Below are 12,225 nucleotides of genomic sequence, written 5' to 3'. Positions count from 1 at the left end.
TCTTGTTGAGGACGTTCATCTGACAGTAACAAATATTCTTACATTCTCATTTTGTCACTATTTGTGATATTTATATTACTTTACCTGTTGAGAAGTTGAATTTTTTGGCCAAGAACTTATACAATCGAGCACACAGGTGTTATATAAAATGTGCTCTTCATGAAGTCTAAAATATTTTTGTTCTGTTTAGATTTCGGCCCGTTAGAGATTCCTCCAGCACCGCAGTCTGTAGCGACGTACGAAGTAAATGGGCCCCGGCTTATGATATCAAAGATTGTAAATGAAAATTTCAAGTCGTATGCAGGTGTTCAGACTCTTGGACCATTTCACAAGGTTGGTTTTGAACAGGTTGGAAACAATCGCCCAAATGGGATATAATAACCCATCTGGGATATAATATCCCAAATGGGATATAAATTTACAGTGCAAAAAAAATGAAAATTTTTATTTTGGCTATAAATATCATAAATCCGCATCAAAATACTTTAAAGGAATAACTTTTGGCAAGCAAGTTTTTCTGCAACCATACGGGTTGTTAGATTGATCCCCAAGAAGTTTATGAACTTCCGAGGGATGAATTTCTTAAACTGGTCATACAGAAAAACTTGTGAACCAAAAGTTATTCCTTTTTTAAGTATCTTGATGCGGATTTATGATTAATTGGGTTGCATCATTGGGTTTTTGCGCTTTCAATTTCTGATAATTTTATTTTCTTGCGGTAATACCGTATAATCCCTATTAGCCGCCCGGGGCACTTAGAAAATTGCGAAAAGGGGGCGGTTATTTTGGTATTCTCGTTATAATATTTAATGTCATATTTTAACTTCAAGAAATCTTTTGAAAAAAAAATTAATTCAGAGAACCACAGTGATTCATTTTGGTGTGCGTCCTGCGTAAATTATGCATAAATTTTGCTCAGGACGCATTATTTCAATAAATGTGCATCCCAATGGACGCATTACATTTATAATATGAAAGGTATTATTTTAAATTATTTTGGTATAGTATGCTTCAAAATTTGGCTGACTGCATCATATTCACGTGCTTAGCGATGTGCATGAGCGATTTTAATAGGTACAAGGTTGCCAATAACAGGTCAGATTTCACTGTTAAATTATAGTTAACAATTAATGAAACAATTATCAGAAAAAGAAAGTTCAATTTTGTCTGCTGTGGAACATTTCTGAAGTGTATACTAGGCCTATACATTTGTGTTTTAGCTGTAACCTGAATCATTTTAATTTTTAACTTAGAAACTAATAAATATCTGATCATTCTTCTTCCTGGCTATTTTTCTTTTTTTTTAAAGAAAACTTTATTTATATCATTCAATAGAACAACTGGTCTACTTCTGTGCATTTTATGACAGATACAAATGATATGATCTAAAAATAGAAGCAAGGTGCACAGTTGACAATATATTATGCCACAAAATTATTTATTCTTACTTCCAATTGATAGTTATTATAGTATAATCCACTCACAGCTTCAATAAAACAACTGCACTTTCGGGCAAAACCCTTTTCTATTTCACCAGAATTTCCTCTGTAATATCTAATATACAGTACCATTGAGTACCCTTTGATTTGGACACATTGGTTTTGGCATGAGACTCATTGTTGTCATTAAGAGGGGTCCTTTGGACCCATGATAACCATTTTCAAAATAGTCACTGGAACCACTAAAAGATTGTTTAACTTTCCTTTAAGTTAAGATGATCCACCCAAATTACGCTTAATGGTTCATTTTTCCACCGAGAAATTAGAGAATACACAAGGATAACAAATTTCGTAGGTAACTTTCACTTTCAGAAATACATAAATGATTAGGTCGTTCTAAAAATCTTTAACTTTCAGGAATACTTTACGTCACCCAATAGTTACCCAATAACCATTCGACTTTCGATACGATTCTAGATGATTTTAATCACTGTACAGGGGGCCCTTATTTCCGGACAATTGAAAAAGACCTAGGGGGCGCTTATAGGGGCAGGGGGGTTAATAGGGATTATACGGTACTTTGATTTGTGTGACATGATGCATATTTATTTATTAAACAACGATCCTGACTTTTAATAGATTTTTAAACATCGTTCCCGCTCTAAAAAGTATGCATGCAAACATGGTTCCTTTACAGGGTTGTACACTGTGTTATACTCAGGTGACTGTTAAGGCCCTTGGGCCTCTTGTTTTGATTTATAATGAAAACATCAACATATTAAGTGACTTAAGTTGTACGACATTTACACCCCCCCCCCCCCCCCAAAAAAAAAAAAAAAAGGCTTACTGTCTTCTTGTTTTGGTTCTCAGAGCTTCACCTCAATTGTTGGTCCCAATGGAAGTGGAAAGTCTAATGTCATAGACTCAATGCTCTTTGTTTTTGGTTTCCGTGCCAACAAAATTCGATCGAAGAAGATAAAAGTGTTGATCCATGACAGTGAAAATCATAAAAATTTGGATTCCTGTACAGTTAGTGTCCACTTCCAGAAAATTATTGACACTGGAGTAAGTGGATTTATACATGTATTGTTGCATTAAATTTATAAATTTATTTACAAAAAAATTATTTATTAGACTTATTTATAAATAAACAAGTCTTCTTTCAGATTTTACTTACTAAAATGATTTAATAGATACATGTTATTTTTGGATATATGCATAAACACATGCTTAATTATTTAAGTTAAAACTTAATTAATAAATTTTGTATGGTAGGATGGAGAAAATGATTACACAGTGGTACCTAACTCTGAGTTTGTGGTGTCACGCACAGCACACAGAGACAACAGTTCTTATTACATGGTTGATGGCAAACGAAAGACGTACAAAGAAGTAGCTGCTGTCCTTAGAGGCAGTGGGATAGACCTAGATCACAATCGCTTTCTCATTCTACAGGTAGGTCACCCAGGACAGGTAACACTTCTTAATTCTACAGGAAAAACACCCAAGAAAAGTGTGACAGTGTTTGTCTACAGTTCTGTCAGATTTGTCATCATTCAAAGAAAGTGCTTGCTCTATAACTTGTTAATAGAACGGGAACCACTAAAAGATGAGCATGTTTCACTCATGAGATATGTTTTCAAAATGACAGAGTTTAGATGTGTCATATTTAATTTCTTGCTACAATTCATTTTTTTTAATGTCTTTTTAGGATCATCATTTGAATACTATCATGGAACATTTGAATTATTGCTAGAAAAATATTTATGTCTGTAGTGTTGAGGTTATGCATGTTTTTTATCAGGGTTCTCACTAGGATTTTGCTATCTTGAGTCCCAGGACTCAAGATTTCTGAGAAGGTTGCGTCCCAGCTAAATTTGATGAGTCCCAGCTAAATTATTGCAGTATCCTTCCATCCAAACATCAATAAAAATCTTTATTATTTTATCAGTTTGTTTACGCAATATTAACATATTCAAGTATATAAACTGGTAATGCATTCAAGCCATATTCTAAAATACACGCGTAATCAATTGCCATAAAAATAACTTGGTGTTTATAAAGCTAAAATGAACTGTTGCATAATCAACTAGTATCCAAAAGTTGACTGTATACAATCACAGGTGTCATGTGCAATGAGGCGTAACTAATCCTGACGGTGGTCTGCACTGGGTGAAATTCACGAGATAATCAAGCTGCATTGTGTATACAAGCAGTAATTATGGTTTCTACATGTAGATAACACTCAAGATTCAAAAGTGTTTAAAAAAAAAAAAAAAAAAAAGCTGCAGTGTGTTTACAGCTGTCGGAGTTTGGCATGCGACACTATTATGACTATGGACTAATAAACATGAAATATCTTATGATCAATCCCTATTTAAAAAAAGAGAAATAAGTACAAGAAAAGTTGTTTCTTGGATAAACTTTATGATAGCTGCAGGAAGGTTTCGATTAAATATTTCTTTGACAAATCCTAACATCTAAATTCCCAATTTTCGAAATCACCCGAATTTTCTCACTAACGAGGACGCGTCCGATCACGAGTCCGCGGACGCATCGTTTTTAAAAACCTTGCGTCCCAAGTAATTTTGCTGCGTCTAGGACGCAGATTCTTGCGTTAATGAGAACCCTGCTTTATGCCCCCATATCGAAGATTCGGGGGTATATAGTAGGGATGTCACGGTTCCAGAATTTTTCGGGTCGGGTCGGTTCTGTAAATTTTCGGTTTGGTTTCGGGTTTTTCGGGTCGGTTATTTACATCTATTTTAAACCTTAATTTCATAAATTTAACTTGAAAAATCTTTATTTGTTATATTAAATTTACATTGAAAACAAGTCTTAACCAGGGACCAACCTAGACCCAAAATTTAGGGAGACTTCACTTCTCCCTCAGAGAAATGTAGGGAGAAGTTTTGAATTCTAGGGAGACTTCTTGGCGTGCGTGGCGCACATTGATCATTATTAAACTTTTTAAAAATAAAAACATTTCATTATTTATTACTTAAATACATTTCAGTAATTTCTTCTGTATTGTTTAAACATCCTAGTAAAAATAATTAAAAAGAGAAAAAAGATTCTTTAAAAAAAAATTATAATTACAAGGTATATAAATATCTAGCAAAATATATAAAACAATGACAATGTAAAAGTTTCTAACTGATAAACTTGTTTAGCAAACTTTTTTTCCTTGCGTAGTATGCACAAATTAACTTTTAAATTATTCACACGTTTTTCTCTCCTCTCAGAGTTAGATTTTCAGGCTCTTGGCATAGTCAAAATTTTGTTATTTTCTCTTCAAAATTCGTTTTCAATATTAAATTCTTTTTCTAAAAAAGTTTTGATACACTACATGCCGTTTGAACTACTTATGTTTATCAGACATGTGTAATTTCTAAGACTGTCACAGTTAATAACTCTTCAATATAACAGTAAAAATATGTCTGTATACCACAGCATGATTTAATTATTTGACAATAAAAAGATCCAAAATCATCTCCAACATCTTTGGCATGACATCGATAGCTGTCCAGCTGTTTTGTGTCTTGTGTATAACTTTTACCAATGGACTTTTTCATACACGGAAGCGTAAAATCTAGAGGAGTTCCGACAGAGTATTCGATGCATTGGTCATAAGTAGCAAAACAGGTGCAAGTGCCCTGCTGTTTCACTTATTTCAGCAGTAATAAAACCAGATTTATAAAAAAAAAAGTGACGATACTACCACGTTTCTTAATCGATTTTTTCATGATTTTCAATAAAGGGGTTGCAAATGTTAAGGCGACTTAAACTTCTCTTTCGTGATAAATTATGGCGAAGTTTGGAGCTCAAAAGCGACTATTTCGCCTCAGTCGCCCCCTAGGTTGGTCCTTGGTCTTAACCATGCGAATGTCTAGACATCGGTGACTTGGCCTACTATTAGCCACAACCTGACCATTCCTGCTTGTTTTGATAATTATCTAATCCGGAAAAATGGAACCGGAACCGAACCGAACAACTTGGACCGCAGTTTTCGGTTATTTTCGGTATTCGTGACAGCCCTAGTATATAGTTTTGCCCTGTCTGTCCGTCTTTTTGTCTGTTTGTCCGTAAAAACTTTAACATTGCCCATAACTTTTGATTGATTGGAGCTATGGCTTTCATATTTCACATGTGTATTCCTTGTGACAAGACCTTTCAATGGGTACCATCATATTTGACCTTGACCTTGGAGTTTGACCCAGTTTTGCAAAATTTTACCAAGCTTTAACCTTGGCTGTAACTTTTGAATGGTTTGTGCTAGGGCTTTCGTACTTCACGTGTGTAATCCTTGTGACAAGACCTTCCTCAGGATATCAACAACTTTGACCCTTTGACCTTGACCTAGGAGTTTGACCTACTTTTGAAAAAACTTTAACATTGGCCATAACTTTTAAACGGTTGGTGCTAAGGCTTTCATACTTCATATATGTAATCCTTGTGAAAAGGCCTTCCTTTGGATACCAACAACTTTGGTCCTCTGACCTTGACCTTGGAGTTTGACTTACTTTTGGAAAACTTTAACCTTGGTTATAACTTTGGAACAATTGGAGCTAGGGCTTTCATACTTCACATATATATTCCTTGTGACAAGACCTTACTTGAAATACCAACAACTTTGACCATTTGACCTTGACCTTGGAGTTTGACCTACTTTTGAAAAACTTTAACATAGCCCATAACTTTTGATTGGTTGGAGCTAGGGCTTTCATATTTCATATGTGTATTCCTTGTGACAAGGCCTTTCTTTGGGTACCATCATATTTGACCTTGGAGTTTGACCCAGTTTTGCAAATTTTTACCAAACTTTAACCTTGGCCGTAACTTTTGAATGGTTGGTGCTAGGGCTTTCGTACTTCACATGTGTAATCCTTGTGACAAGACCTTCCTTAGGATATCAACAACTTTGACCTTTTGACCTTGACCTAGGAGTTTGACCTACTTTTGAAAAAAACTTTAACATTGGCCATAACTTTTGATTGGTTGGTGCTAGGGCTTTCATACTTCACATGTCTATTCCTTGTGACAAGGCCTTCCTTTGGATACCAACAATTGTAATTCATTGACCTTGACCTTAGAGTTTGACCTACTTTTGAAGAACTTAAAGCTTGGTCATAACTTTTGAACGATTGGTGCTTCAGTTTTCATATTTCACATGTGTATTTTTTGTGAGAAGGCCTTTCCTTGGGCACCATTACATTTGACCATTTGACCATGACCTTGATGTTTGACTAACTTATGAAAACGTATTCTTTTCCATATCTATTCAGTGGTTGCTGTTAGGGCTTTCGTATTTCACAGGTATATCCTCGAGACAAGACCTTACTTTGGGTACCATCATATTTGATTTGCATTTGAGAAAGTTTAACCTTTGCTATAAGTTGCCATATGGGGGCATCAGTGTTTCACAAACACATCTTGTTTATTTAAGTGGTACAAAGTTGTCAAATTTTATTTTTTTTAAATGGATAAATCATTTTCATTCACTTTCCCATGGAAAAGTTGCCTTCACTTTCTAGAGGATATGACAATGGTGCAGTCATAAATTGTACACGATAACTTCTTATATTTCCAAAAGGGGGAAGTAGAGCAGATTGCCATGATGAAACCCAAAGGGCAGAACGAAAATGATGATGGAATGCTGGAATTCCTGGAAGACATCATTGGCAGTAATAGATTCAAGGAACCTATTGACATTCTGGCCAAGCGGGTGGAAACACTCAATGAACTCAGGGGTGAAAAGGTTGAAATGATCACTATTATTTATAAATGAATTTCCAAATGCGAGTTCTTATGTATTTTCATTTCAGGCACATTTTGTGCCTGTTAGATAAATTTTTACATGGCCAAAAAATGAGTCACCGAATTCCATGGTTTTAGCTGGGTATGTCTTTTTACCACAAGGAACCACAAGGATACCACAAGGAATCACAAGGAACCACAAGGAACCCCAGGGATACCACAAGGTACCCCAGGGACATCATATACAACCTTAATTATTCTAAATATGATTTCTATGCACTTGTAAATTTGAAAAAAATGTTTTTGAAAGACAAATTAACACTTTTAAATTAATTGTCTTAAATATAGAGCAGTTACCCAAGTTAAAAATTTACAAGTAATATTAATTAATTAAACAATTAAGCTCAATTATGCATGTTTAGTTTTGAAGAACTGTAATATTTTATACGGTGTAAATAAATAATCATGTTTTAACTATGATTTGTGTATTTCAATACACAAAACCAAAGGGCACTCACATGAAACCAAATAATACTCTTAAGGTACCACAAGAAAATCCCAGTGTACCCTAGGACACCCAATTCAACATTAATAAATGTACATGTAAATATGGTTTATATTTGCATTTGTAAATGACACATTAACTGTTTATTGTATATACTTCAATACACAAATCAAAAGGATACTCACTTAAGAACCAAAGGATAGCCTTAAGTTACCACAAGGACATCCCAGGGTAACCCGAAGAATATCCCAAAATACCCCAAGGACACCCAGTTGGACCTTTATAAATCTAAAAATGGTTTTATGCTTTTGTAAATAACATAGTAACTGTTTATTGCATATTTTAATACACAAAAAAGGATACCAAGGAAAGCCTAGGTATCTGAAGAATACCCTTAACGACCCTCTATACACTGCACACTAAAGAGTTCTGATTCCATAGTATTTTTGAGCAGTTAGAGTGATCTGCCCCTAGATAGAAAATTGAAGAAATTGAGCTCTACAGCATATTACTCTATATGTAATCAATTCAAACATTTTTAACATTTTATTAGGCCAAGATAAACAAGATAAATTAATTGAACACTTTATTTGCAACTATTTTCTCCATTTAAATAGACAATGTTCAGTGATTTGTGTTCATCAATACTATGTTGTCTTTGAAAATTCCTCCTGAGGGTGAATGGCAGGTTCCCTATAATGAAATAGATAGACACATTATTTACACCTTTATAAGATATAATTTTATAAATGTTCAAAAAACATTTTTGTTTAGTGTATAGAGGGTCCTTAAGTACCCCAATAATGAGCCATATTATCACCGACATCCAATTCAGCTTTAATGAATGTAAATATGGTTTTTGTGCATTTTTTAATTACATCATTATCTGTTTATTGTTTATTTCAATACACAAAACATTTTTTTTAAGGATTCAAAGGACCCCAAGGGTACACCAATGACACATCATTCAAACTTAATAAATCTATAAATATGGTTCATACATGCATTTGTAAGTTAGATACATGTAAGTCTTTCTGAGGTTTACCGGTATATGTGAATTATATGCCATTCACGGTATACAAGGTAATGACCCTTGTATGTATTATGGTCATCAAAAAATTTCAGCCAATCTGATTGCTTAGAATTTTTCACTCACAATTTCAGACAAATTGTCAATTCATCTGTGTTAATTATCTGCTATAATGAAAAAGTATATACAAATTTAATTTCAATGTCAGTTGTTGTTATTTACCTGAACAAAGAAAATGCAACAATAAATTGTCCTAAAATTTTTGCAGTATGATGACTATAACTTACAAAACTTTATACATAAAAAATATAACTCGTACCTGAAGGGGTCATAAAAACTTAAAGTAAAAAAAAAATTTTATACCCCATGCAACAAGTTGCATGAGGTATAATGTTTTTGACCCGTCCGTCAGTCAGTCAGTCAGTCAGTCCTTCAGTCCTGTTTTTTTTTGTCAGCACAACTCCTCATAAACCGCTGCACAGAATTTCGATAATAGATATTTAGTACACAGTGTGTAGATGTGCATATTAACCAGGAAATTTCGATTCCTTTATTTTTCTGGGAATTTCGGCACTTTTCAACTTAGATTTTTGGCCATATCTTGAATATAGAAATGAACAGTTTGTTAGTGCAACTCCTCTTAAACCGCTGCACAGAATTTGGTTAAACCAATGCAAGAAGTTTTGATGTGATGATTTTTTGCAAGTAATGCCCCTTTTTGAATTATACTGTGTATTGAAAATGCACTGTGCCATTCATTATGTGTTGCATTGTCGAGTTTTGAGGGAGGGTGGGGTATGTGAGCTTGCTCACTTTTTCTTTCATTGCAATAGGATAATTTTTGTCAACATACAGCTATACACGAGAATATAGGTATTATTGCCCAACCCTAGAAGCTTTATGGTGACTTAACTTGCATGGATGATGCATCTCAGGATGTATACACTACCACACTTGCCTCAGATGCTGGATCTGACCTACTGGTATATTTTTTGGTTGAGTGACCAGAGATTTTTTTTTTTTTGGTGCAGGTCTCATTCTAGCTGAAGTAACTGTAAGCCCTATGGTGACCAATCATTGAACAGATAAAGATTTGGAGCAAGCCCATTCCTATATATTACATATAGTACAACCTTTAAAACATCCTACAAAAACCAAACATGTTTAAATCTTGCACTAATTACTACTCCAATATTTATAAAGGTGAGACTTTGTCGTACTTATAAAGGTATAACAACTGACTTGTAGAGATGACCTGTGTAATCTTTGATTTAATACTTTATATATTTTGATATTTCTCAAGTACATGCCAGTTTTGCTACATTTGATTATGTTATTTAACATAAAATTTATAATAAGTCAATTCTTGTTTGATTCATAATGCATATATCTTAAAACTAATATTTTGGCACCTGTAATGTTTGAATTCTTTATAAATACATAATACTTAAAGCTATATATGGCATATCTGAGGTAAAAAATAAAAATACGAGATAGAGTGTAGTTGAACATGATATTTGTTATTTATGTTCAAATTAAAATTTTCACTGATTCTGAACTTGAATAACCCCACGTTTCTATAGTTAAAATGACTTTAAACTGTGTCTGATATTTAAATGCGGAGTCAGTAAATAAATCGATTATTATTTTACCCTTAAATTTCTAATATCTATGAAATGCGATTAATTTAAATTGTGTAATTTACAGGAAGGTCCTACCCTTATACAGTATAAAGTAATTAAAACAAATAGAAAGATCTTTTTAATTTTAGTTAGTCTGAACTTATCAAAAATACGGCATATATGACTTCGTTAAAGAAAAAAAATCATAATTCATTCTCATGCAAGTTCACACATATTGTATTAATAAATTATCTCCTATAGGATAGTAAAAAGCTTGGCTACTTGTCTCAATCTACTGTATAGGGGATTAATTTCACGGGTTGTAATTTTCACGGTTTTCTCTCTTCTGACACGATCGCGGTTTGTTGAAGTCACGGAATTGGTATATAATAAAAGTTACCTCCCTTATCTATATCCATTTAATCCATAGCATAGCTAGAGCTAGAATGACATTAATTAATCAGCGTTATATATTCACTTCTCGAACAACAGGGTAGGTTTATATTAAATAGTTAGATTTAATAATTAATTGACGATTAATTAAAACAAGTGCAGTTATTAGAAGTCCTTGACTATAAACGTCGAATGACTTTCCTATGTGCTATTACGATGAGTGCATGTACATGTTCATGTACACCCCAAGATCTTCTTTCCGAAGGGATAATACATCGCGGCGAAAAACTACTGGACGGTAAGAAAAGTGTTAATCTAGGTCGACGAAATATTATCCTTCCACATCTACAGCAAGTTCGATAGTTATTTGATTTTTAACCTGGTAGTAACTGCATGGTTAGTTTTGTAGATCCATATTTATTAGAGAACAAAGTAATAGGACCTTTTTTGGCCTTGTGAATTTCTGAAGAATCAAATCTGCTCAGTCTTCATTGAAAATATGTTAAAATTTCACTTGGAACCTCGGTGACTGCATACCAATTAAAAATGACATAATTCTCTCTCTAGTTCATATTGTATTAATAATTATGAAGTCATGAGTTGCCTCATTTTTCTCAAGTCCTGAAAAAACTCTTTAAAAACGGTCAAAAATTTAAGCTGACGTTTTTCAATATTTTGCGTAGTCCCCAACCTCTGATATAAATTGTTTAATTATATAATGAAAGAACTGTTTCAGAAGATTCTTACCCATGAAATTTTTTTTTGGATCGTGGGGTGGGCTCATATTTTACTTATTAACTGAAGATGCTCAAAGTCATCCATTTTCTTCAAAATTCAGGAATATTGTAATTTCACAAAGCCTATTTTGCAATACCTGAACCCTCAAAGGAAACTTTTTTATGGGAAATGAAAGCAATATGTCTCTTCTTTATATTGAGGTTTAAAATGGAATCTTGGGATTTTGTCAGTTAATTGGTATAGGGACAGAGCCATTTTAAGGAGTTAGTGAACTTTTTTATGCCACAAAGAAGTGAATCCACATTCACTTTTTTTTTCTTTTTCTTTTTTTTTTTTTTTTTACAAAATCACATGGATTTTTAATAAAAAATTATTTAAAAAAATTTGGCATACAATTTTTGAACTCTGAGAATTGTTATTTAAAAACCCCTGGCCAAAAGAAATAATTCAGACTTAACATTATCATTATTAAGGGAGATCTGTCAAGTTCCCCACAAACCATAAAGCTTGGTATTTTTTTAAAAAATGTTTTTAATTACCTCAAAATGGGTTTACAGAATTTTTTTTAGGAAATCAGTTTCTCATCAATTCAGTTTAATATCGTGATATATTAACCCTTGGCCAACTTTGATTGATATTGTTAATTTTACCAATGGCAGGCACCGTATATGATTCACTGATGCAGGAAAGAATGGGTTATACATTTATTTTATTTTTTACAAACAATTTTCAAAATTATTG

General features: G+C 33.3%; 1 protein-coding gene and 1 long non-coding RNA gene across 2 annotated transcripts in view; both read left to right on the top strand.

The window, feature by feature from the left end:
• The window catches only part of LOC133192248 (uncharacterized), a 117,622-nt gene that overhangs the window by 55,087 nt on the left and 50,310 nt on the right, over nt 1–12,225 (top strand). The window lies entirely within an intron of this gene.
• Nucleotides 1–12,225, top strand: part of LOC133192176 (structural maintenance of chromosomes protein 4-like) — a 34,231-nt gene that overhangs the window by 198 nt on the left and 21,808 nt on the right. The window contains exons 2-5 of the mRNA XM_061328130.1: nt 191–333; nt 2,310–2,504; nt 2,715–2,894; nt 7,033–7,197. Coding sequence (XP_061184114.1) covers nt 191–333; nt 2,310–2,504; nt 2,715–2,894; nt 7,033–7,197 — 683 coding nt within the window. The remainder of the gene's footprint in view (nt 1–190; nt 334–2,309; nt 2,505–2,714; nt 2,895–7,032; nt 7,198–12,225) is intronic.

This window comes from Saccostrea echinata, unplaced genomic scaffold (genome assembly GCF_033153115.1).
Source record: "Saccostrea echinata isolate AGI-Se365-2 ecotype Australia unplaced genomic scaffold, CSIRO_AGI_Sech_v1 ptg000001l, whole genome shotgun sequence".
In the NCBI taxonomy this organism is placed as follows: domain Eukaryota; kingdom Metazoa; phylum Mollusca; class Bivalvia; order Ostreida; family Ostreidae; genus Saccostrea; species Saccostrea echinata.
The sequence above is the reverse complement of the archived record's forward strand: the minus strand, read 5'-3'. Positions and strand labels throughout refer to the sequence as shown.